The following is a 26,691-nucleotide window of genomic DNA, read 5'->3' on the forward strand; positions in this document are numbered from 1 at the left end:
ACTGAAAAGTTGAAGCTTTGTATGGCTTCAACTGGCCTTTCAGAAGTTTGAGAAAAAGGCATGGCAGAGAGAGAGAGAGAGAGAGAGAGAGAGTGCTTAAGGAATGTTGCAAGGTTTTGGATGGCAGAGAAAAGCTAAGTTGTTCAAGCCTCCAAGTGGGAGATTGTTAAGATTTATGGAGTCTTGAACAAATTGACAAGTTCCTAAGAGTTCAAGGGCCATAAATGTAACTTAGCAATTAAAATTTGAATTGAATTATTGGACGCACTAACGGACGCATTATCACCAACTTTCAGTGGGAAAGAAAATTTGTAAAACTTCGGCCGCACTAAAGGAATATTAAATTATTTGTGGTTTTTCACATTCGTGTGAATGGAAGGAAAGCAACGGCTCTTGATTAGTATAAATATATGCACCAGCAAGAAGAAGAAATGCACAACACAACACAATGATTTTATATACACAGAAAAGAAATTAGTAAGGTATTAATTTTTGTGCAGAGCCTTAATTTTTGGCAGCCAAAAATTACGAGTGATATCTTACAGTGAGTGATCATATTACAAGGGCATATTTTAGCCTTGTATGATTGTAATTTTCTTTGGTGTTAATAAAATCCCCTCTCTCTCGTTCGCCCGTGGATGTAGGTCAGATTAGACCGAACCACGTTAAATATCGTGTTCAATTTCGTTTGCAAATTTTTCAATAGTTTATTCCGCGAGTTTTGCCGAAATCGTTATATCAATTTTAGAAGTGCTTAACTTGTTTTGTTGCATACCCAACATGGTGGGTTTGCTTTGAATAGTTATATTTGTTTTGATTGAAGCATGTATCTAACTCCATCATCGGATACATGTGGGTTTGCTTTAAATACATATTTTTGTGTTAATTGAAGACATTAATTTACTCCTGGTCATCCTAAAATCCTTTCCCAGTTGAAATGAATGCTATTGATATTTTCAGGAAATTATATTATACTTTTTTTTTCTTTTTAGTTTATTGAAATCTGATTCTTTTTGTTTCCAGTTAGGGAGTTAATTTCCAACAGTTTGGAAGTAATACCCTTCTAGTACATGTGGTTTAGGGTTCAATTCCATGGGGTGATTTTGGAGTTGACTATATTCAGAGATCCAGCCACAAGAAGGTAAATGTAAACCAACAAATTTTGGTTCACTTCTAAAAGACGTTTATACCCCTGGGCTGATTTTGTTGGTGCGAATGACTCGATGTGCAGGGTGGTCCATCAAATCTTCTGAATACATCAACTGGTATGATTATGATGTAATACCTTTTCTTATTTTGCTTGCTTACCACCTCATCTTATTCACTTTGGATTCTCTCTTCCTACCTGCTTTACTTTTTGCAGCTGGAATCACCTTTATAGTCACTTCCTTCAGTTAGTTTCTACACATTCATCAATACACATAACGGGTATTTGTATTTCCCCTTTTACTTTAATTATTTTGTGTCTTGTTTTTCTTTTTCATCTATTTATATTATATAATTTTTTTTCCGTCTGTTTCAGATTAAATTGTTCATCAATATCCCACGATGGATCATTAGTAGCTGGAGGATTCTCAGATTCATCACTCAAGGTCTTTTTCCTTAATTTTATTTCTTAATATTCTAATACAAAATTAGAAATCCAGTTTATATTATAATCTTATTAATATCTGGTAGGTGTGGGACATGGGAAAACTTGGGCGTATGGGGAGTTGGAAGTCATCCAAATTATTTACTTCAAAAGTTAAATAACTAACTTTTTAAATAAAGGTAAAAAATGATTAATTAAATAAGATTTACTGGTTTTCAGCTGGTGAAAATGATTCGGATGGATCGAATGGTGGAAAAATGTCTTACACTTTGTATCAGGGGCATTCTGGTCCGGTTTATTCAGCTTCATTTAGTCCTTTTGGGGATTTTCTTTTATCATCATCGTCAGATTCAACAAGTATGTTTTTTTTTCTTATGAAAACTATTTCATGTTTCCATGTTTTACTTATGAATAATTATTGCAGTTCGATTATGGAGCACGAAGTTCAATGCAAATGTTGTCTGCTACAAGGGTCATAATTACCCTGTATGGGATGTTAAGGTAGAAAAGTCAAAAATTTACTACCATGTAAATGTTAATGGAATATTGTAAATTTATGTGGTAGTTATTTGTTATTGTATATGCAGTATTGCAGTTTAGTCCACATGGACACTATTTTGCAAGTGCATCTCATGATAGAACAGTTAGGATTTGGTCAATTGATAGAATTCAGCCTCTAAGAATACTTGCAGGACGCTTATCTGATGTTGATGTGAGTTTTCTCTCTCTTTTTGGTCCCTGAGGATGGCTGATTTTTGCAATTTTAGTCCAAAAAATGAAGCACCAAGGGACCAAAATGTAATTTACCTTTGATCTAGACAATAGTTGTTGGACGTGTTATGCTTTTTTTTTAATAAAATTTGGCAGTTTGTAGAATGGCATATGAACTGCAATTATGTTGCAACCGGATCAAGCGACAAAACAATTCGTTTATGGGACGTACAAAGTGGTGAATGCATAAGAATTTTTATTGGTCATAGGAGTATGATTTTATCATTAGCCATGTCACCTGATGGTAGATACATGGCATCTGGAGATGAAGATGGAAGTATAATGATGTGGGATGTTTCCAATGGTCGATGTGTCACTCCTCTTGTCGGCCATACTTCATGTGTCTGGTCTCTTGCTTTCAGGTACCCAACTCATTAACATCACATACTTGTATCTGGTTCCGCTGATTCAACTGTTAAATTATGGGACGTTAACACAAGTGCAAAAACGCCCAAAACCGAAGGCAAGTAATCGTTTTTATTTTTATGCAGCTTTCACCTTTTTGGCTATTTGTAGAGACTGTTGACCAGGCTTATGAATTGTATAATGTTTTGAAACAAAGAGAATTAGAAAAATTAAACTGAAAACTACACATATATTACATTCAGGGCTACAATTTATACACAAGAATAAACATGGAAAGAACTCCTAATCTAGGCAGGCTAGCTATACAAATATTCACATTAAAAATAAAGATTCCCTTTGACAGATTTTTAGGGATCAATCATGATTCTGATTTGACTTTCCATTCCAACACTCCCCCTCAAGTTGGTGAATGTATATCCCACATTCCCAACTTGGAAACATTGCATTCGAAATCTGTTTTCAGCAATGCTTTAGTGAACATGTCAGCTTCCTGCTGCTTTGCTGGTACATAGTTGAGACTGATGGTACCATTCTCTACTTCAGTCTTGATGAAATTTCTGTCTATTCGAACATGCTTCATTCTGTCGTGTTGAATAGGATTATGGACAATTGCAATTGCGGGTTTACTATCACTATTCAACTTCATTGGACCATCAACATTTATTTTAAGATCTTCCAGTAGCCTTTTTAATCCAGATTAGCTCACAAATCCCTTGAGATATTGCCCTATACTCTGCTTCAGCACTGCTTCTAGCTACCACAGTCTGTTTCTTACTTCTCCAGGTAACTATGTTTCCCCATACTTTAGTATAATAACCTGTTGTTGACTTGGCATCAGTTGAGCCTCCCCAATCCGCATCAGCATGTCAAAAAAGGTAGTATAAGATAGTAGAAATAGAAAGAAATTCAGGATTCATTCATATACTCTTTTTTTTTTGTTATTTCAAAATGCAGGAAATGAATACATTTATACAAGTTATCTTCTAACTTGTATCTAGACCATTTGCTGGAAAGAAGAAAAAAAAAGTTGTCCCTTGCTGGAAAGAAGAAGCAAGGCTGTCCCTTGCTGGAAAGAAGAAGCAGGGCTGTCCTGCTGGAAAGAAGAAGAAGCTGTCCCTGCTGGAAAGAAGAAGCAAGGCTGGAAAGGTAAGTTTTCTAACACTCCCCCTCAAGTTGAGCAGTGGGATCTCCGATACTCAACTTGTCCAAACAGTGATTGAAGATTTTTCCAGTGACTGCCTTTGTCAGTATATCTGCTAACTGATCTTCGGATCGTACAAATGGAATCTCGATTATTCCTGCTTCTAGTTTTTCTTTGATGAAATGTCTGTCAATTTCTACGTGTTTTGTACGGTCATGTTGAACAGGATTCTCTGAGATTCTGATAGCTGCTTCATTGTCACAAAACAATTTGGTTGGAATTTTTTGTGGAAACCCAATCTCATTCATTAGCTTTCTTAACCACAAAATTTCTGTGATTCCTTTTGCGATTCCTCTGAATTCTGCTTCGGCACTTGATAGGGCTACAACCATCTGTTTTTTGCTTCTCCAAGTGACCAAGTTTCCTCCGATAAAAGTGAAGTATCCTGCAGTAGATCTTTTATCATTTGGGTTACCGCCCCAATCTGCATCAGTGAAGGCTTTGATCTCAAGGTGGCCATTGTTTTTAAATACAACACCTTTTCCAGAGGATCCTTTTAGATATCTGAGTATTCTCATCACAGCTTCCATATGATGCGTCTGCGGCTCGTGCATAAACTGACTTACAACCCCTACAGCATAGGAGATGTCTGGTCTAGTGTGAGCTAGATAGATTAGTTTTCCCACCAGCCTTTGATATTTTTCTCGATCTGCTAGTTCTGCTCCTTCCACTTTCTGGAGTTTGTGGTTTACCATCATCGGGGTATCGTTAGGTTTACAATCTAACATACCAGTTTCTGCAAGAAGATCAAGAATATACTTTCGTTGTGAGATAAAAATTCCTCCCTTGGATCGAAGAACTTCTATTCCTAGAAAGTATTTCAGTCTACCGAGATCTTTCATTTCAAATGTAGTGAAGAGATTTTCTCGGAGGCGCGAAATTTCTTCCTTGTCATTTCCTGTAATAATCATATCATCAACATAGATTATGAGGCATGTAATCAGGGTCCCTCTTTTCTTTAGGAACAATGTGTGATCAGCATTGCTTTGTTTATACCCATATTGCTTCATAGCCATTGTGAATCTCCCAAACCATGCTCGCGGAGACTGTTTAAGCCCGTACAAGGCTTTCTTGAGTTTGCAGACTTCATCATTTTTGAAATCATCTGAAAAACCTGGTGGTGCCTCCATGTAGACTTCTTCTTTTAGATCTCCATGTAGGAAAGCATTCTTGACATCAAACTGATGGAGTGGCCAGTCTTTATTTGCTGCAGCTGAAAATAACACTCTAATTGTGTCGATCTTGGCTACGGGAGAGAAAGTCTCTGAGTAGTCAATACCATACGTTTGGGTGTACCCTTTTGCAACGAGTCGAGCTTTGTATCTGTTGACTGTACCATCCGGATTGTGTTTGACTGTAAATACCCAACGAGCTCCGACTGCTTTCTTTTCATCTGGAAGTCTACACTTATCCCATGTGTCAGCTTTCTTTAAGGCCTTCATTTCTGATCTCATAGCTTCTGCCCAGTTCTTTGACTGCAACGCTTGTTGCACTGTCGTTGGGATGTGTTCAGCATATATAGATGAAACAAATGCTTTGGCCTCGTCAGTTAGTCTTCCTTTGGCTATGTTTGCCATTGGGTATCTTGAACTTCGAGAATCTTTTTCCGTAGAATATCTTTTAGGCGGAACTCCCCTATTTGCCCTTGGTGGTAGTACATATCTTTCTATAGGCTCTTCTTGTATTTCATCAAAATGACCTGTTGCTGTCTCATCATGATTGGGGGCAGGTAAAGGATTAGGAGTTTCATCATGACTGGAAGATTCAGTGTCAGAGTTACTTACCTCGAACATTAGATTGGGAGGATGTTGGTTGTTGACACTGATGTCGATGGATGGTACTATATTTGGAAGTGATTCATCATTGGTACTGTGATTGACTTCTTCTGATGACGGTACCTGCTTTAGCCAACTCAGTGAGTCTTCAGTTTCCATTTCCCCCTGACTGCTGAGTTGGGATTTGTAGAAAAACTCTGTTTCCAAGAAGTCACAATTCATGGTAGTAAAGATATGACGTCTTCTTGGATTGTAGCATCTGTATCCTTTTTTATTTACTCCGTATCCCACAAAAACACATTTTTCTGCGCACGGTTCAAGTTTGGTTCGTTCTGCTTTGGGTATGTGGACAAAGACAGAACATCCAAAGATACGGGGTTGTAGGGTGAGAGGTGGTGGAATTTTGATAAATGCGGAAAGGGTTTGTAAGGGTGTTTTTAGGTCAAGAGCTTTGGTTGGAAGTCTGTTTATAAGGTAACCAGCTGTGGCAACCGCCTCCGGCCAAAAAGATTTAGGAACTTTGGAGTCAATTATAAGAGCCCGAGTAATTTCAAGGATGATACGGTTTTTTTCGTTCGGCAACACCATTTTGTTCTGGGGTATTGGGGCTGGTCGTTTGGTGGATGATTCCTTTTTCTTGACAAAAAAGTTTCATGGTGGTGTTAACAAATTCACCACCATTGTCAGATCTAAGGATTTGGATGGGTTTTTGGAATTGAGTTTGGATCATGGTATGGAACATGGCAAACTTATCGGAAACTTGGGACTTATGTTTCAAGAAGTAAATCCATGTCATGCGGGTGCAATCATCCACAAAAAGTAAATAATAGCGTAAGTTTTGGCCTCCATTTACCTCAGCCGGACCCCACACATCAGAGTGTATTAAAGAGAATGGCAAATCAACTCTTGTATTCCTGGGTTTAAAAGTATGTCTGTGGCTTTTGGCCAAGACACACGTTTCACATTGCAACAAGTTTTTTGAAGGTAAAAAATGCGGGAATAAAAGATGCAGATAACTTGAAGAGGGGTGTCCCAAACGTCGGTGCCATAACCATGCGGCTCTATCATTAGTTCCATGAGTCAACATCACAGTACCATGCTGATTCACTTCATCCACATAGTATAATCCCTGACGTTCAGTGCCACGCCCAAGAATCACCCCCGTTCTGATGTCCTGTAAGATACAAAATGAGGGATACATTAGTACAATACAATTCATCTCTTTGGTCACATGACTAATAGATAGTAATTTGTGAGACAAAGATGGCACATAGAGACAATTTGAGATTTTTAAAGTTGGTGAAATGTCAATTGTGCCCCCTCCTTCCACTGTTACCACTTGTCCATTAGCTGTTTGGATATGAGTCTTATTGGGTGTGGTTTTTGAAGCTAGATCGGATTTTTCAAATGTCATGGTGTCGGTTGCCCCGGAATCAAAAATCCAGTTTTTTTGTTTGTTATTATTATTTTGAACATTATGGGCTTCTCCTGTATAAGTAGGTACTGTCGTAGCCTCCCCCTCGGTTGGCGGGGTTCGGGGATAGCCTACAAGTTTATTATTTTTGTTACCTTTTGTTTCAGCCATGAGCCCTCCAAAACCTGTATTTTCGCCACTGCTTTTGGTGACAGTTGCACTGTTGCTGCTGCTTCCACCTCTGTTATTGGTGGCAGTTACATCTCCTCGTTTGCTCCCTTCATTCCACCATTCAGGATAGCCTACAAGTTTAAAGCACTGCTCTTTGGTGTGTCTTGTCTTCTTACAGTGTTCACACTTTAGGTGTGATTTATCTTGTTTCTGTGATGCAGATTGTGTGAATGGTCGTCTCTGCCCCTTGGATATGAATCCTGCACCTTCAGATTCTCCTTCTCCTGTGACAGCTAGTCCTGCTGCCACACCTTGTTCTATGGTTGTTTCAGAGGCTGCTCCTATGATTTTCTGGTGAGCTGTTTCTTTTCTAACTGTTGCATAGGCTCCTTCTGATGAGGGAAGTGGATCACATCTAAGTATTTCCCGTTTTATTGGGTCGTACCTGTGATCCAAGGCATTTAGAAACTGGAACAGTTTTTGCTCCCCCCTTATTCTGTTGTATGTTGTGATGTCAACAGAACACTTCATAGGATTTGGATCCCTTCTTTCAATTTCTCCCCAGATCCCTTGTAAAACGATCCAGAGATCTTCAAGAGGTATGCCTTTCTGTTTGATTTCATTGCCTTTGACATGAAGATCAAACAGTTGCAGTTTATCTTTTCCACTGCTGTATGTAACCACAAGAGCATCCCACAATGATTTTGCTGTGGGAAATTCGGTAAGGTTGCTGGCAAGGCTTGGTTCTATGTTTTGTATGAGCCATGAAAACACAACTAAGTCGTTTTGTTCCCATTGCTCATAACTTTCATGTGTTGCATCTGGAGGATTACTGGATAAATGATTCAGTAATGATTTTGACTTCCCTCCAATTGCCACTCGAATCATGCGAGCCCATAATGCATAATTTTGGCTATTAAGGGTGATGCTAATTTTGAGGTTATCGGATAGGCTCTGTTTGGATGGGTTTGGTGTTTGGGATTTTAAGAGATTTGTGAGTATTTGGGTCAGGTCATCACTAGTGATGCCTGTTCTATGGGATGAACTTCCATCTTCAGACATGACAGCTCAAATTAAAGAGTAGATGATGAGCAGTTTTGGTCCTAAAACCATATACACTGCTCTGATACCATGTCAAAAAAGGTAGTATAAGATAGTAGAAATAGAAAGAAATTCAGGATTCATTCATATACTCTTTTTTTTTGTTATTTCAAAATGCAGGAAATGAATACATTTATACAAGTTATCTTCTAACTTGTATCTAGACCATTTGCTGGAAAGAAGAAAAAAAAAGCTGTCCCTTGCTGGAAAGAAGAAGCAAGGCTGTCCCTTGCTGGAAAGAAGAAGCAGGGCTGTCCTGCTGGAAAGAAGAAGAAGCTGTCCCTTGCTGGAAAGAAGAAGCAAGGCTGGAAAGGTAAGTTTTCTAACACAGCAAACCCTTCAATGTTTCGTTGTTCATTTTTCTTAAAAAATACTCCCTTCCCAGGTGTGCCTTTCAAATACCGCATAATTTGTTGAACAGCTTCATAGTGTCTTTTTGTGGGAGAATGCATATACTGGCTTACAACACTCACACTGTATGCAATATCAGGACGTGTTAGAGATAGGTAAATTAACTTACCTACAAGGCGTTGGTACTGCTCTCGATCAACTGGAGGGTCATTATCGCTGATTTTAGATGTCCAATTTCGCTCTTGAGGGGTACTTGTTGGTTTGCATCCAAGTTTTCCTGTTTCTTTCAAAAGATCGAGATCATATCTTCGTTGGGACACAAATATTCCCTGCTTGCTTCGAGCAATTTCCATTCCAAGGAAATATTGTACCTTTCCAAGGTCCTTAACCTTAAACATGGAATGTAACCTTCTTTTCAAGTTCTCAATCCCGTGAATATCATCCCCAGTGATGATCATATCGTCTACATACACAAGTAATATCGACTTCTTACCATCACTAGACTGTTTTGTAAATAGGCTGTGATCAGCTTGACTTTGCATGTACCCAAATTGTTTCATAACTGAGCTCAGTTTATTGAACCATGCGCGTGGTGACTGCTTCAAACCATACAAGGATTTTTGCAATTTACACACCTGATCCATTCCCTTATTTTCTTCAAACCCTGGAGGAAGTTTCATGTATACGTCTTCTTCTAGTGTTCCATTGAGGAATGCATTCTTTATGTCCAATTGGTGTAGTTCCCAATCTAGATTAGCAGCAAGAGAGAGAAGAACTCGAATGGAGTTCAATTTTGCCACGGGGGCAAACATCTCTTCATAATCAATCCCATAGGTCTGGGAGTACCCCTGCGCAACTAGCCTTGCTTTGTTTCTTTCAATGTTTCCATCAGCACCAACTTTAATTGAAAAAATCCATTTGCACCCAATTATCTTTCTTCCTTCATGTGTTTTGACAACCTCCCAAGTCTTGTTTTCCTTAAGGGCATTAATTTCTTCCATGACAGCTTTCTTCCACTTCGGATCAAGTAGGGCCTCATGGATACTTGTAGGAATCACTTCTTTATCCACTTGTGAGAGAAAGGCCTTATATTTTGAAGACAACTTACTGTATGAAAGATGCCCTGAAATCGGGTATCTACAAGATCGAACCCCTTTTCGAATGGCAATAGGGACATCAAGATTATCAGGATCATGTGTTTGAGCTTCTTCCGGAGCAGGTGTTTCAGGAGATGATGATTGGCAATTACCAGGTCGTGGCCTTCTGGAATATACTTTGAGTGTGGGTTGTTGTGGTTCTTCCCCTTGACCAGGATCCTCAATGGTTGGTAGTGTTGAAGATAACATAGGGGATGTAGAAATAGGCTCCGACAATGACACAGGAAGGGAAATTGAGGGATCCCAATGGATTTCTTCACTAAGGTTTGCCCCCTGAAAAGATGTAGTGGGATAAAAGCTTTGTGTTTCAAAAAATGTGACATCACAAGTTACAAACATCGTTTTTGAAGATGGACAATAACACTTATAGCCTTTTTTAGTTGACGAGTATCCCAAAAAAATGCATTTGATAGCTTTAGGATCTAATTTCCCTCGAGATGGACTTGTATTGTAAACATAGGCTTTACACCCCAAAGACACGTGGCGAAAGAGAGTTTAGAACTCTGAGTTTAGGGAAACATTTTTGAAGACATTGTATTGGGGTTGAAAAAGCAAGAACTTTTGAAGGGAGCCTATTAATTAAATAGGCAGCAGTAAGCACAGCTTCACCCCAGAAAGAGTGAGGGACATGACAGTTTATCATGATAGCCCTAGACACTTCAAGAAGATGGCGGTTTTTTCTCTCAGCCACTCCATTTTGTTGTGGAGTTTTGGTACAAGAAGATTGGTGGAGAATGCCATGTTCAGTTAGATAAGCTTTGAGATCATTAGCAAAATACTCTCCGCCATTGTCAGATCGAAGGACATGGATTCTGGATTGGAACACATTTTCTACATGCTTGTGGAATTTTTTAAAAACTTCACCACAATCAGATTTGTTTTTTAACAGATACACCCAACAAGCACGTGTATGGTCATCGATGAATGTGATGAACCATCGGGATCCATTTATGTTAAGAGTACGGGATGGGCCCCATATATCAGTATGAACAATACTGAATGGTTGGGATGGTTGATATACATGGCTTGGGTATGTATTTTTGGTTTGTTTAGCAAGAACACAACTTTCACATTGAAACCCAGAACAATCTTTATTGATGAATAATTTTGGATTCAAACGACGCAAGTAATCAAAACTAGGATGTCCTAAACGTTGATGCCATAACAAAACATTAGACTCAGAAGTAACAGAAAGAGAAAGGTGTTTAGGGGAATGCAACATGGATGAAGAGCCTGTGAAGTAGTAGAGACCGTTGTATTCTTTAGCAATGCCAATCATCTTCCCTGAAGACTGCTCCTGAACTTCACAATGTGTAGGGAAACAAGTTACTATACAGTTCTGATCTTTAAGAAGTTTAATGACTGACATTAAATTAAACCGGAGGTTTGGCACATATAAAACTGAATTTAGTTTTAAATCATCATAGATAGCATTCCCTATTCCGGTAACACGAGCGACTTTTCCATCAGCAACTGTTACAGTAATGTAATTGGTGCTTGGTTTAATGTCTTTTAGTAAATTCTTACTCCCAGTCATATGATCAGAAGCACCAGTATCAACAATCCATGCTTCAAATGATCCATTTTTTAATAGAAAAGAAGGTATTTGTTTACCTTGTTGTGCCCCATTACCTAATGGAGTGGAGGATGAACTGGTGGATTGTAAGAGTGACCTGAGTACTTCCATTTGATCTGCTGTAAAAGGGCTGGAAGAAGAATTATTTTCTTGTGAAGTCTTTGCAACATGTGCAGATGCGGTTTTGGATTGTACCCTTCGAGGAGTCCAGTTTGCGGGCTTTCCGTGAAGGCCCCAACATTGGTCCTTTGTATGATACGACTTCTTGCAGTGTTCACACCAGACTTTGGTGTTTGAAGACTTAGAATTCTTTTGTCCTTCTGATCTGTAGGTAGCAAGGGCAGAACCTTCAATATCGATACTTGTTGGGGTATGTAGCATCACCTTCTTGCGACTTTCTTCTCGTCGAACTTCTGCAAATACTTCTCGAAGAGAGGGAAGTGGTTTCGTGCCAAGGATTCTGCCCCTAACCTCGTCTAGTTCTTTGTTGAGACCTTGAAGGAAATCAAAGATTCTATCTTTTTCAAGCATTTTTGCATGAAGAACACCGTCTTGAGGACATGACCATTTTATGTTGTAAAACACATCCATCTCCTGCCACAATTCTGTTAGAACATTGTAGTATTCAGTAACCGATCGTCCTCCTTGGTTGGTATTCCGAAGAGCTGAACGAATCTCAAAACACTGTGAGGTGTTTTCAAGATCGGAATACATTTCTTGGACAGCTTTCCAGATTTCATGAGCTGTGTTGTAATAGAGATAGGTTCTTCCGATATTCGGGTTCATAGAATTAACCAACCACGCCATAACAATGGAGTTTTCTGCCTCCCATACTTTGTAGTGAGCATCCTTTTGGCTTTAGTTTCACCGGTAAGGTACCCGGTCTTCCCTTTCCCTCTGATGACAAGTAGAACCGATTGAAACCATTCACGGAAATTCAATCCATTAAGTTTATGTTGGGTAATTTGAAGAGAGGGATTGATATCAGATGGTGGAAAAAGAGATAAATTTGGGTTTGAAGACAGATGGGTAGTAGATGATTCAACAGAGCCCGTCATTATGGTGGGAAAAAAAATCAAGAATAAGATGATCACAAATGGTTATTTGGCAGCAACAACGTTAGCCGGCAGAGGTTGCACGGCTCTGATACCATGAAACAAAGAGACTTAGAAAAATTAAACTGAAAACTACACATATATTACATTCAGGGCTACAATTTATACACAAGAATAAACATGGAAAGAACTCCTAATCTAGGCAGGCTAGCTATACAAATATTCACATTAAAAATAAAGATTCCCTTTGACAGATTTTTAGGGATCAATCATGATTCTGATTTGACTTTCCATTCCAACATGTTTATGCAGGAAAAAGAAAAGGCCTTGAATATGACAATCGATGTCTTTTGTAGATTTGTAAAGCAACATTCTAATGTAGCACAATTGATTACCATGTATGACAACCACTTCACTTGTCCTTTCATCTCCTCTTTATTTTCTCTACCGCATTGGATTTGATGTATATTTAACTTGCATGTATCCGAATACTAGCACTTTGTTCCTTTAAAAAAGAATGGTAGCATCTTATACATATAACTCGAGCAGGAAAAGAAGCTTGTTGCTGAGATAAAGAGAACTGCTAAAACAGGAAATGAGGTTAGTTGCTTACTTTTAAGTTTAAACTCACATTGCTGATAGCATATATATATATATATATATATATATATATATATATATATATATATATATATATATATATATATATATATATATATAAGTAAAAGTATATACTTTGTTGATTATATGAAGATGAAATTTTTGTGCATTAACATCTGGTTTGTGCAGGCAGCAACAAAGATTTTGGCACGCCAATTGGTGAGGCTTAGACAACAAATAGCCAACCTACAAAGTAGTTGGGCTCAAATGAGGGGCACAGCAACACATACACAGGTAAATTTTCAAATGGCAACTTGTTTTTTTTGTCATAAATAAATTATACCATATGATTGACTTTCTATGGTTTTAACTTCTCACAGGCATTAGCTGCACACTCTTCTGTGGCTGTTGGGATGAAAGGTGCTACCAAGGCAATAGCAGCAATGAATAAGGTTGGTTAGACAGCAACATATATATATATATATATATATATATATATATATATATATATATATATATATATATTCTGATTTCCTCAACATCTTTATGAAATTGTGATAGAATAAATAAATACTCTTTATATTGATAAATAACTTATGATGTGAATGTGTTGTTTGTAGGAAATGGCTCCTGCAAAGCAAATGAAAGTGATGCAAGATTTCCAGAAGCAATCTGCACAAATGGATATGACTGTAAGATAGTGCATGCCCTTACAATATAAAATATAAAATTAAAAAAAAACATTATTTTTCATGCATGGTTTGTGATGAAGCACTTGGGATTCATTTATTTAGTCCAATTCCTGCTTCCATGGTGTGAGGGAAAATGGAACTTAATACTATTTTTTTTTCTTTTGTGCAGACTGAAATGATGTCAGATGCGATAGATGATGTTCTTGATGATGATGAAGCTGAGGATGAAGCTGATGATCTCACCAACCAGGTAAACTCTATGTTGCATAGTGTTGTGTTGTTTGGATAAATGATGCATGAAATATATTAAAGAAAAAAAATTTGGATGAGGGCAGATTTATAAAAAGTTAGGGCTTAATGGGAAAGGCCTCTTGTGATTTTTTTTATTGTTTTTCTGCATCTGGTTAAAAAGAAACACTCATATATAGCTCTTATGGAATCAAGTCCATTAAGTAAAAAAAAAAACCACATTTTTCACCCAGCATTATTTTTTACCTTTTCATATATAAATGTTTGAAATTGCAGGTGCTAGATGAGATTGGTGTGGATGTGGCTTCACAGGTTTGTAGATATAATTATTAAATTGTACTCTTGTTAATCAACATGTTTTGTATGATTTAAGTTTTTGTTGAACTTTTGCAGTTATCCTCAGCTCCCAAAGGAAAAATTGCTGGGAAAAATACCGAGGATGCTAGCAGGTAAAAAATGTTTATATCTTTTTGGTAACATAAAGCTATTCATCCTAAAATAAATGCAACATTTTCTTTCCCTATATGTATGATATATGCGCTTTTAATTGTGCACTTGGCTTAATTAGGGTGAAGGAAGCTTATTTTAATGATCCTAACATATGAAACAATTGGTTCTGTATTTCTTTTGATCTTGTTTTATAATTTGTCTAATCTAACAGCAAGTTTTAGTGAAGTTGAATTGAATAAGGATTGAAAGTTGAAACGTGACCTCACCATTTTAACATATTTGTGGTAGCAACCGAGACTTTAGCTTTTAGATGCTTAGAAGTTCATGTTGTGAAAGGTCTAGTTATGAGTTTTAGCTACAATTTCAAGGTATATGTCTGATTTTGTTTAATGATCATTTTGCCCTTTAGTTGGAGGTCATGTACGAGGTGAATCAAAATAATCCTTCCAAGACTGTGTGGAAGGAGTCATCTATTTGTACAAAGACATGGAATAATTCTCTGCTTCAGTTTATGAAGGTTTCTGATATGCTTGAAGCAGATGCAGGGTTTCTTGTAAGAGACACAGTTGTTTTTGTTTGTGAAATCTTGGATTGTTGCCCATGGTTCGAGTTTGCTGATCTTGAGGTCAGTAGTCTCTTAATTCCTTATCTTTTTTCATTCTCCTTTTCTTTTTTAGTAAAAAGTTGATCTTTTTTTTTAGGTCATCTGCCTTTGACTTTTAGAACTCCACCTGTTAGTCCACCTAGACCAAGTTACTTAATAGGAATTGGAATGAGAAGAGTCTGTTTACTGGAGTTCAGACCACACTTAATGGATTCAGGGCTTGCAGATCCTCTTTTAGGCTCACCTGGTGTTCCAGGAGCTTCAGAGAGAAGCATTTTACCTCAATCAACTATTTACAACAACTGGAGCTACAATGGTGAAGTTGATTTTTGATTTATTTATTTTTCTTTTTGTTTTTCATTTTCAGCTGGTAGCAATCTTCATAGTCCAATTGCTCGATGGGATACAAAGTTTGAGACTGGTGCTAAAACAGCTTTGCTGCAGCCTCTCTCCAATAATAGTTGCTGCAGATGAGGGTGAATGCATCAAGTATGTCACCTTTGTTTTCCCTTTGTCATGTTTGAATTGTTTGGAATTAGTTATGTTATGTCAATGTATGCTTTATCTTACGTTTGATATATATATATATATATATATATATATATATATATATGTGTGTGTGTGTGTGTGTGTGTGTGTGTGTGTGTGTGTGTAAATGACATGTATACATACTCCTGAAATTTCCTATATTTGGCTGAAAACATGCAGACAAACTAATTTGACATATTAGTGCCTTGCAGCCTCTCAAAGTTCCTGCATTCAGGTTATTCTTTTAGAAAGGAAATTCTCAAAGGAGATTGTCAAAGGAGAATTTAGTCATGGGTTTCTTTTAATGTTGTACATGTTTTGTTTTCTATAATAAATATTATGCAATATTAGCAATGTGTTACATTTACTTACTATTGGAATAATTATTTGTATTTGACATATCAGTGCAATGAATTATCTTTATTGTTTATGGTATTTTATTTTGTATTATGAGACTTTTAATGTGTTATTTAATTTGAAAATTAGTAAATCTATCAAAAATATATAATTTTAAAAACATTTAAAATTATGACACGCAAAAATGCGTGTCGTCTTCCTTTATGATAGGGGTTTCCTTGATACGCATTGCGTGTCATAAACACGCGCGTCGTAAGGTTACGACACACAAATGCGTGTCGTCATCCTTTATGACAGGGCCTTCTTTGATACGCATTGTGTGTCATAACTGCGCGTCATAAATGCGTGTCGTAAATAGACGACGCGCAAAAGCGTGTCGTCTCTCGTTATGACAGGGCCTTCCTTGACACGCATTTGCGCGTCGTCTGAGCGTTTTACGACACGCATTGCGCGTCGTAAAAGGCTGTTTTTCTAGTAGTGTCTCCGATTCATATGACTGCATTGTGTCGTCATATGAGGTTTGATATGATGATTCTTCGGTATGATGATACTGAGGGGATTAGTTGGTAGGTTGTGTTGAGTAGGCGACTAAGGCGAGTGGTCCACCTAGATCCATGCAATCTTTTATAATTGTAGACTCTTGAGCTTTTAGTTCACCATAGAGCTTGTACAACGATAGAGTTCTGATTTTGTTGTCACCTTCAACTATCATCTTCACCATTGTCCAGTGTTTTCCCAAGCCATTCAGGAACTGCAGGTTTGTTTCATGATCACATCAAGTGATGTCTGCATTTGAGAGTTTGGTGACGATGAGGTTGAATCTTTCGAAGGAGTCATTAATACTTTCACCAGGAAGAGCTTTAAAGCTGTTGAACTCATTCAGTGTAGTGGTCAACTTTTTTTTCTTCAACTTGCTTTGTACCTTCATAAAGATTTTTAAGGACATCCCAAATTTCTTTTGCTGTTTGAAAGTTGATAATTTGATCGAAAGTGTCAAGAGGAACTCCACAAGAGATTTCATAGAAAGCGATTTCATCTTTCTCCATCTTCTTAATGTCTTCATTTCTAGGTCTACTCATGGAAACTTGACCTCCAAGTGTAACTTAAACATCATCGAAGACAATAGGAGTAAGACTGGTACATGTGGTCCTTTTTCCACAGATCTCCAAACTTCTTTACCAAGTCATCTTATATATCTTTCCATTCATTGAGACCAGTGATGATATTCACTTACAACTAGTATTAGAGCTCGATTAGAACCTCCAATACTGTTAGATATATTTAAAGAGTAAGTTTGTGCCATATCTACTTATATTTTGAAAAAGATGAGCTAAGTGATATAGGAAGCCTTTTAAATCAAAGTTTATCTTTTGAAAACGAGTTGTATTTTGGAAGAAAGTTAAAAAGCAATCACTGTGGCTCTAATACCAATTGTTGAGAGAAGAACTTGAGGATTGATTTGCGGAAATACAAGTCCATCTCCATGGATCATTTGATAAGCTCAACAATAAATAAATGTACGGAATAATCAGGAAAGTTATAATATGAAGACTAATCAGTAAATATAAGCAAGCAGAAATACATAGTTGAATCGTAACAATGTTTGGATTCAAAATCGAGTTAGTAAGTGATGAATAACACAAGGAACAGATGAAGATAACGAAGACTTGTATTCAATAAAGTGTAATACTGGGAAAGTCTTGGAGAAGTGGGTTCTAAATCGATCAACATGATCACCTACAAATAGCTGAACAAGTTACATCAAAAACAATAAAATACTCCAAAGTAAGATGACCCTGTTTGCTATGTTTTGACTGACATTACACAAACGACTACTCAATTTCATAAAAGGTGAACATTACTTTTCTAACATATATGATTACAAAAGACAAAGTAAATTACTCTTCGGGTCAATCTTCTTCACACCGGTATCAAGTTTTCAGCGATAACTCCCAAGTCTTGTTAACAATAGCTGCTACCGCAATATCAAGTCAGGTCTTCAATACTTCTTAGTTGCAAAGGGTCACTTCATGTTTCAACAGATTCATTTGAACCCAAGTGATTGATATGATCCACCCATAGTCGTACAATCACTTTCGTATCATAAAGCGATTCTCCCCCACTTGAAATTTACTAGAATCTGACGTCTTAATAACCATTCAAAATTTTGAGTCATTCCAATAACCGAACCACTTGGTTCCTAATAACCATACCTGAAATCAAAGGCATAAGAGAACCCAAATCTTTCAAACCAAAATCCAAGAGTTCAAACACATCTACAACCCCGCAATCAACAAGCAATCCAATCATAAATAATCAATCTAAACAAAACCGTAGTTGATTGAAACAATACCATTCAACAAATCATGCATGTTTACAACTAAAACAACGAAAACATAAACGACAAGATACTGATGACATCAATAATGTAGCATCCGATCGAGATGAAGAACTGATAGCTCAAACCTTGGCCCTTGGAACTCCAGGCGTCCAACACCGTCCTTTTGGTTACTTCTAAGCTAAAATGTGTTGGATCCAAAATCATCCCATCTGCTCTCAGAGGACAATCAACATTAACATGGCTGGGATGACGGTAAAAGAAGCCCCTCCTGACCACATCTAAAATATCTCAAAACTAGCGCACGACAAGTGCCCCGATGAATCCGGCAACACCTATCGTAAGATCTGTGAGTATCTCGATCTACCAACCGAAAGTCAGTCACCCCGACTTCTTGACTATTAATGCCAATGCGTGAACCTGATGATGTATCCTTTTCCATTGTTGGGTCTCCAACTCCAACTCCAACTCTCTCTCTCTCTCTCTCTCTCTCTCTCTCTCTCTCTCTCTCTCTCTCTCTCTCTCTCTCTCTCTCTGCCTCCACAAAATCGAAAAGAGACTTATGACTCAAGATGTTCACGTGCTCTCAGATTTCTGTTCTCAACATATCGTGGTAGCGAGTCATCCTCACCTTCTCCATTTTCGCATACTGAGGGAAAATCAATGCTCTCTGTCTGAACCTGGCGGTGATCTCCGCCATTGTCTCTTTAGTCTGCTCAAGTGCCAAAAACTCTCGGGCCAACTGTTAAACCTCAATCGCTAGCACAAACTCTCTCTTGAATTTCATGACGAAATCCTCCCATGACATGGACTTGACCACATCTGGTTTGAGGCCTAAAACAACCTCGCACTACCCATCTCTAGCTCTGACTTGTAGAAGACACTCTACAAATCTGACCTTAGCCTCCACGGGACAAAAGTTGGCATGAAAGACACTCTCTATATCGTCAATCCAATGTATGTTGATGATCGACTCCGTGATCCCAAAGAAATGATGAGCTCCACAAGCATCAAACTCCCTGAAGGTAAACACATGACCGCATGTCCAACCGGCCTCCAACTTGACCTATAGAATCCTAATCCGCTCGTCTAACACCAAAACCAAATCATCTCTGAGAGTAATAATCATACCCTACTAAACCTCCTAATGAACCTCGAAATTACTACAGTAATGATGTCGTGGATATCCCTCTCATTCAGACGTGAATCACCAACACGAAAGTTTGCCATCCTGAATCTGAAAGATAATTTAACACCTCAAAATTAATGCATTATGCCAACCCACACTATGCATACCCACCTACAAGTTCCTTGGTATTCCTTTAACACTTCCTTGACCCAAATATGGATCCTGTGCTTTCAGTAGTATAGGCCCAATAATACCTTCCACACCTATCCATACTCGTTCCAAAGACTGTTCCAAGATTCCCAAGTCACTTAAAATCACTCCATTATACTCCTCACACGCATGCATATAGCTAGCCATATGCATAATACTACATTTCCTAGACTCTCTTTCTAGGACTCTTCCTTCCCGCAACCCGCAAGATGATCAAGCCTCAACTAACATCCAATAAATGCCTCACAAATGCACAGTTATACATAATCCATAATGAAATAGACATTCAAATAAGCATCTTTACCCGAAAACCACAACCAGACAAGGAATAAGTAATAAGGCCAAAACAGAAATCCTAAGGCTATTAGATTCTTGTTATATACAATCCCCATAGGATTTGATAAAACATTCACCATACAGACAAAGATTTTTAGAAAACATACAACAATTAGCACATACTAAGCATATGAGATATCTTATACAAAACATGCAGTTCTAGCAAGCAATTCTGGGAGAGACCCTTAGTCTACAATCTAGCGTACAAAGCAATTCATATCATAATACATAATCATTTGGGTATATTGGGAATCACTTATTTCCTGAGCTGTAACTGACTGTACACATCACATCCTCCAATTATTAGATTTTTTTGGAAAATCATTTTCTTGAATAAAATCATTCTCTTTTCAAAATTCATTTAAAATATCTCACAGTCCTCAATTTGAGTTCAGACATACCGTAAGGCGTGAATCCCTCAAACCAAGGCTCTGATACCAACTTGCAACGTCCCGAAAATTTCAAGAGAATTTTCAATTATAAAATATAATAACAAGTTAACACCTTTGTTTCAAAAACCATTAATTAACATTCATTTGGATGGAAATATAAATTATTAGAGTTAAGTTTACAATGTGTACAGTCCCATCGAGCTCTCCTCACGAACTATCTATAAAAATGTTTAATCCACAATTGTAAGAATAAAGCTTAGTGAGTTTCCCAGTATACCATATAGTTCATAATACATACAATGTATCTACACAAGAGTTAGGCTCTAGCACCGAACAGTCTGATCTCCTATCCACATAAACATATGTAACAATCATACATGAAGTAACGGGTCTGCTCCAACCTTGGGTGAATGTTATGGGTCGAATCATAGCCTTACATTTTTCATGGGCTACCCCAATGGTCTTTCCCTATAATGCAATGGGCTACCCCCATGGTCTTACAAGCAAGTGCTATGGGCTACCCCCATAGTCTTTTCCTTGCAATGCCATGAGCTACTCGCATGGTCTTTTCCTTGCAATGTTATGGGTTGCCTACATTGTCTTACAATCAAGTACCATGGGCTACCCCATGGTCTTTTCCTTGCAATGTTATGGATTACCTGCATGGTCTTATTGGAATAGTGTCCAAGGTCATTAACTATTGGTAATATTTCTAATAATAGCAGGGTCCTTTTGGGTTGCCCTCAAGACCCAAATTGAGTAGAATAAATAAAGGAGAAATTGGTTTATTAATTATTATGATTAATAATTAATTAGAAACTAATTGGAAATATATTTTGGAAATATATTTAGGGAATTAATTAACAGTTTAATTAATTATAGGGTTGAATGTTCATTAATCGATAGTTGGTTAATCAGGAATGTTCCAGAACCCTTATGGAATTAGGGTTGGATGAAAATCACTCCATCCCACATGGGAAAGGAGTGAAATTTCGTGGTTAGGCCTCCATCCCACATGGGAAGGAGTACTAAACCCTAGGAGGCATCCAAGGCTATAAATAGGGCCTTAGGGATTTCATTCCTCCTTGCATCTTGGCTTGAAGTATTCGCCAACCCTTCTTCCTCCCCTCTTAGGGACGATTTCTAACCCCTTTGGGTTTGTGAAATTGACCATTCTCCTAGTTATTTTTATTCCACTCTTTGGTGTCATTGGGTGTGATACCATTAGAGGGATTCTGGTTTGGATCCTTTCATCCAAGCAACTTCATGGAGGTTCAAGATTTCAAGCATGGATATCAAGGGCTACATAAGAGGTATGTTTTCTTACTTATGTTTTAGTTTTCTAGGGTTGATGTAATTAGCATGAAGCCATAGATCCATAGGATGCATGTACACTTAGGTATATCGTTGTTTCGATTTTTCCGTTGCCTAGTTTTAGAGTGTATTTGATGCATAGAAAACCCAACAGGTCTTACAATCAAGTGTCATGGGCTACCCCATGGTCTTTTACTTGTAATGTCATGGGCTACCCCCATGGTATTTTCATTGCAATGCCATGTGCTACCCCCATGGTCTTTTTCTTATAATACCATGGGGAAATACCATGAGCTATCCCCATGGTCTTACAAGAAAGTTCCATGGGTTACCCCCACGTTCTTTCAAACAATATAGAAAGTCATATGTAGTCAAGAATCAGATAGATAGTCGAACAGATAATCCATCCGAGAGCAAAAAACCAGACAAGAACACCACAATCAAGCATTAGACCAAGAGTTCTCAGGCTATCCAACTTATACTACATAGAATATGGCTATCACTACCACATAACCATATAGCATAAACTGACAATATAAACTAACAAAGTACATTTCCTTGGCAATTAGCCTTCCCTAGTTACCCTGCCCTTGACCGCTTATCAATGGAGTCCTTCGCTAGTCGAACACACATAATAGTGATAAATGGCCATTCCCAATTATCCTAACCCATCATAACTCCTAACAATACCATACGATCAACATGCAAGACCCTGCCAGTTTATCATACCGTGACACCAAGTGTCCTACACTTTACATGCATAACAAGGAAGCATCCTAAATAACTCGCATACTTGTACTCTAACAGTACTTCTATCCTAACATAAAAAGGATATACAATGGGACATGTGGCAGAGTGAGAATACTCACCTGAACAAGAATTACCGACTAAAACCACTACAATGGCTAAGAGAAATTCATGTCTCTTTAAGCACCTACAACCGTATTAATAATCCTCACTTATCCAATACTTCAAAATATTATTTATTAATATTTCATAATATATTTTATTGACTTTCATCATCATACTGGGAATGATGAACTTCTAAATTCATCCACATTAAAGTGCTATAAGTTAATATCGTTAATATTTTAACCGCAAAATAATAACTTTGAGCCTCATGTCCAAACAAATTTATTAATAAATATAATTCAAATTAATTACCTATAATTAGTTTAACCGAACCATAATCACATAATATTATCGTTCAATAATATTATCGTTCAATAGATAAAATAAACGACCTTAATTAATAGATTTAGTTCCCATTTATAATTAATAAGACTTTACTTTATATTATGTTTATCTTGCAATTAAACCCAATGTTAATTAGCCCAAAAAGTAATTGAATCCATAAAGATTTCAGCCCAACAATTAAAAGCCCAAATCTTAAATACGTGGTCAGCTAGGTTAAGAGGGTGCCTTACTTGCCTAGGTGTCACACTACACCCTCCACAGCCAACAACACTCTCTTTCCGAAAATCTTTCCTTTTCCGATGATAGCAGCATCTCTGGCGATGGCATGGCCTCTGATGACCATGACCCCTTTCTCCGACTAAATTTCTGCAAAGCATTCTCCATTTGCATGGTGGTTGAAGTTGTAGATCCCTTTGAGTCTTCATTCATAACATCCGTCTAGATGTTATTTAGGAAGGGGAATCAATTGGCTTTCGAGAATGACATAATTTGCAGGTTCAAATGAAGCAAAATGTGGGTACAATATATGCATTGGGTTACACCATCTCCAACCCACCTCCATTCGCCCTCCCTAAAAGAGAAAAAAATAGGATAGATAGTGTTTCACCATAAAATGAGATTCATCTCCAACCCACCTCCATTCGCCCTCCCTAAAAGAGAAAAAAATAGGATAGATAGTGTTTCACCATAAAATGAGATTTTATGATAAAATGAGTTCTAAAAATTACAATCTAACCACTATACTAAATATATACCATTTATATTAAATAAATAATTTATTATAATTATTATTATGAACATTTTTATAATATCTTTTAGATAAAATTGCAAAAATGGTCTCTGTGGTTTGTCAATTTCTTTGGGTAAAGTCCAAAAAAAAGTTTATTAGCAAAAAATATCTTTATTTGGTGGTTTTGTTGTGGTTTCGGTTCTTACCTCATTAAGTTTAACAACATGGCTGTTAACTTTTGGCAAATGACGGATTTACCCCTGAGACCATTTCCGCAGTTTTATCTTTTTACCAAACTACAATGACCAATTATGCAATTTTTCTTTTTCATTTTATTGAATTATTGTATATTAATTCTTTTAAATACCTTTTTTTTAACTTTTTTTTTTATTAATTTTTATTTGATTATTATATAATAATAAATATTATTTTTAATATATTATATTTATATATTAATATATATTACTTTGTTATTATTAATTTTTTTGAATTTCTTCTTTATTACATTAATTCTTTTTTATTGTATTAATATATATTAATAAATAATATTTTTAACATATAATATTTATCTAATAGTAAGTGTTACTTTATTGAATTATTAATTTCATTTCATTATTTTTTTAATTCTGTTATCGCATTAATTTTTTTATTGGATTATTAATTTAAATTTATTATTTTTATTTATAAAAAAAATATTTTTTAATCGTTTTTATTTTTTTTATTTATTTCTTTATTGTTTTAAATAAAAATACCAAAAAATCTCACCCACCCCACATTTCCTAATTTATTTTAAATATTTTGAAGATAACATATTTTGGACAACACCACCACCATCACTCAGTCACAATAAATCACTATCGTGCCGTCTCCAACCCTGTTACTATATATATATATATATATATATATATATATATATATATATATATATATATATATATATATATATATATATATATATATATATATAATTTCAGTAATTATTCACGAAGTGAGATCATTGTGTGTATTTTAGTTTTTGTTTATTAATATGTATCTAAATTTGTTATATATTTCAATAAACTTATGATTTTGATATATATAATTTTTCTAAAAATATTTCTACATGAATTACCAAATCCGAATATTCGCTACTCGGCGGTCGGCCGAACGAGTACCGAATAACGAGTCCTACAACTTTTCCACCACCTGTAGCGGCTATGGTGGTTTGGAAACCCTCGATCTAACATTGTCATCATCGATGGCGATATCTGTAATAAATGGTCGGCTGAAGGTTGCATGCTTTCTGGGGTTTATTGCACATTGTGTGGATAGTCGACTTGTGTAGTTTTCGTCGAGAATGGGTGATTGTAGTCGATGATCGATGATTTCCAGTGAGATGATACGACGACGCAAGGTGGTAAAAAGCAAAGAATGGAGGAGCTGGCCAGGAGTGTTTGGATCAGACTTCCTGGTCGTTGAAGCAGAATATGGTCTTAGTGGCATATGTAGAGGATTCTGACGGATAGTGATGAGATTGTCTTAGGTGGCTATTGGCGGCATTGGGTGTAACGAGTTGGTGGGGTTTCTGTCGAACAATCGATGAAGGTTATTGGTGGTTATCCGACCAATTTTCAACGATGGGATGCAACACTTTTGCGTATTTCATGTAGAAATATTTTTAGGGAAATTATATATGTCAAAATCATAAGCTTATTGAAATATATAACAAATTTAGATACATGTGAATACACAAAAACTAAAATACACACGATGATCTCACTTAGTGAATAATTACTGAAATTATATATATATATATATATATATATATATATATATATATATATATATATATATATATATATATATATATATATATATATATAGTAACAGGGTTAGAGACAGCACGATAGTGGTTTGTTGTGACTGAGTGATGGTGGTGGTGATGTCCAAAATATGTTATCTTCCAAATATTTAAAATAAATTAGGAAAACTGGGATGGGTGAGATTTTTTGGTATTTTTATTTAAAACAATAAAGAAAGAAAATAAAAACAATTAAAAAAATATTATTTATTATAAATAAAAATAATAATTTTAAATTAATAATCCAATAAAAAGAATTAACACAATATAAAGTTTAAAAAAAATAATTAAATGAAATTAATAATCCAATACAGTTACACTTACTAATAGATAAATATTATATGTTAAAAATAATATATATTAATATACAATAATCCAATAAAAAAGAATTAATGCAATAAAAAAGAAATTCAAAAAAATTAATTAAAAAAATTAATAATAAAAAAGTAATAATTATTAATATATAAATATAATATATTAAAAATAATATTTATTAATATATAATAATCCAATAAAAAAATAATACAATAAGAAAAAAATTTTAAAAAAGTAATTAAAAGAATTAATATACAATAATTCAATAAAATGGAAAAGAAAAATTGAATAATTGGTCATTGTAGTTTGGTAAAAATATAAAACTGCAGAAATGGTCCCAAGGGTAAATCTGCCATTTGCCAAAAGTTAACAGTCATGTTGTTAAACTTAACGAGGTAGGGACCAAAACCATAACAAAACCACCAAATAGGGACATTTTTTGCTAATAAACTTTTTTTTGGACCTTACTCGAAGAAATTGACAAACCACAGAGACCATTTTTGCAATTTTGTCTATCTTTTATTTAGTTAAGTCATTGTCAAACCTACAACATTTAGCTTTTAATTATATAAAGACAAAACTGCACAAATGGTCCCTATGGTTTGCTGAAAGTTGCCACTTTGGTCCAAAAAGTTTTGGACTAGCACCACAGGTCCAAAGTTTTCATTTTGTTGCGAGTTTCGTCCAATTTACTTTAAAAAAATTTGTAATGACGATTTTACCCTTCTTTTTTGTTTTTTTTTCAGTTTTTTTATTTATTTAAATATTTTCATAATTAAAAGAAAAATAAAAAAGAAAATAATTCTCTCTCTCTTTTCCCCATAAACGACCATTCGTGTTTTTTTTAAGACCCAAAAGAAGGCAGCAACCTCCATTACCCT

At 36.1% G+C, this 26,691-nt stretch overlaps 2 protein-coding genes, 1 long non-coding RNA gene and 1 pseudogene across 4 annotated transcripts; 3 read left to right on the forward strand and 1 right to left on the reverse strand.

Annotated features, from left to right (window-relative positions):
- The first annotated feature begins 1,215 nt into the window (after nt 1-1,215).
- Nucleotides 1,216-2,860, forward strand: LOC145111703 (uncharacterized; annotated as a pseudogene). The gene is made up of 8 exons (XR_013710345.1): nt 1,216-1,278; nt 1,382-1,428; nt 1,523-1,592; nt 1,678-1,711; nt 1,811-1,948; nt 2,016-2,092; nt 2,187-2,303; nt 2,459-2,860. The product of XR_013710345.1 is annotated as an uncharacterized LOC145111703 (transcript).
- Nucleotides 2,861-6,772: 3,912 nt separating this feature from the next.
- On the reverse strand, nt 6,773-8,569 carry LOC145115988 (uncharacterized). The gene is made up of 2 exons (XM_079052349.1): nt 7,274-8,569; nt 6,773-6,878 (listed from the first exon to the last, which is right to left on the reverse strand). The coding sequence occupies exons 1-2, from the start codon at nt 8,349-8,351 to the stop codon at nt 6,841-6,843; spliced, it is 1,116 nt and encodes a 371-aa protein (XP_078908475.1). The 5' UTR covers nt 8,352-8,569; the 3' UTR covers nt 6,773-6,840.
- A 4,459-nt stretch (nt 8,570-13,028) lies between these two features.
- On the forward strand, nt 13,029-14,741 carry LOC145111704 (vacuolar protein sorting-associated protein 2 homolog 3-like). Its single transcript, XM_079047960.1, has 8 exons — nt 13,029-13,129; nt 13,319-13,423; nt 13,510-13,581; nt 13,750-13,821; nt 13,991-14,071; nt 14,347-14,382; nt 14,464-14,519; nt 14,732-14,741. Exons 2-8 carry the CDS (start codon nt 13,397-13,399, stop codon nt 14,739-14,741), a joined length of 354 nt encoding a protein of 117 aa, XP_078904086.1. The 5' UTR covers nt 13,029-13,129; nt 13,319-13,396.
- Nucleotides 14,742-14,993: 252 nt separating this feature from the next.
- LOC145112254 (uncharacterized) lies at nt 14,994-15,957 on the forward strand. Its single transcript, XR_013710476.1, has 3 exons — nt 14,994-15,145; nt 15,222-15,613; nt 15,833-15,957. It is a non-coding gene; the product is annotated as an uncharacterized LOC145112254 (long non-coding RNA).
- Nucleotides 15,958-26,691: the final 10,734 nt, after the last annotated feature.

The sequence above is a fragment of the Lactuca virosa genome, chromosome 5 (genome assembly GCF_052849685.1).
Source record: "Lactuca virosa cultivar CGN04683 chromosome 5, Lactuca_virosa_CGN04683_v6, whole genome shotgun sequence".
In the NCBI taxonomy this organism is placed as follows: Eukaryota; Viridiplantae; Streptophyta; class Magnoliopsida; order Asterales; family Asteraceae; genus Lactuca; species Lactuca virosa.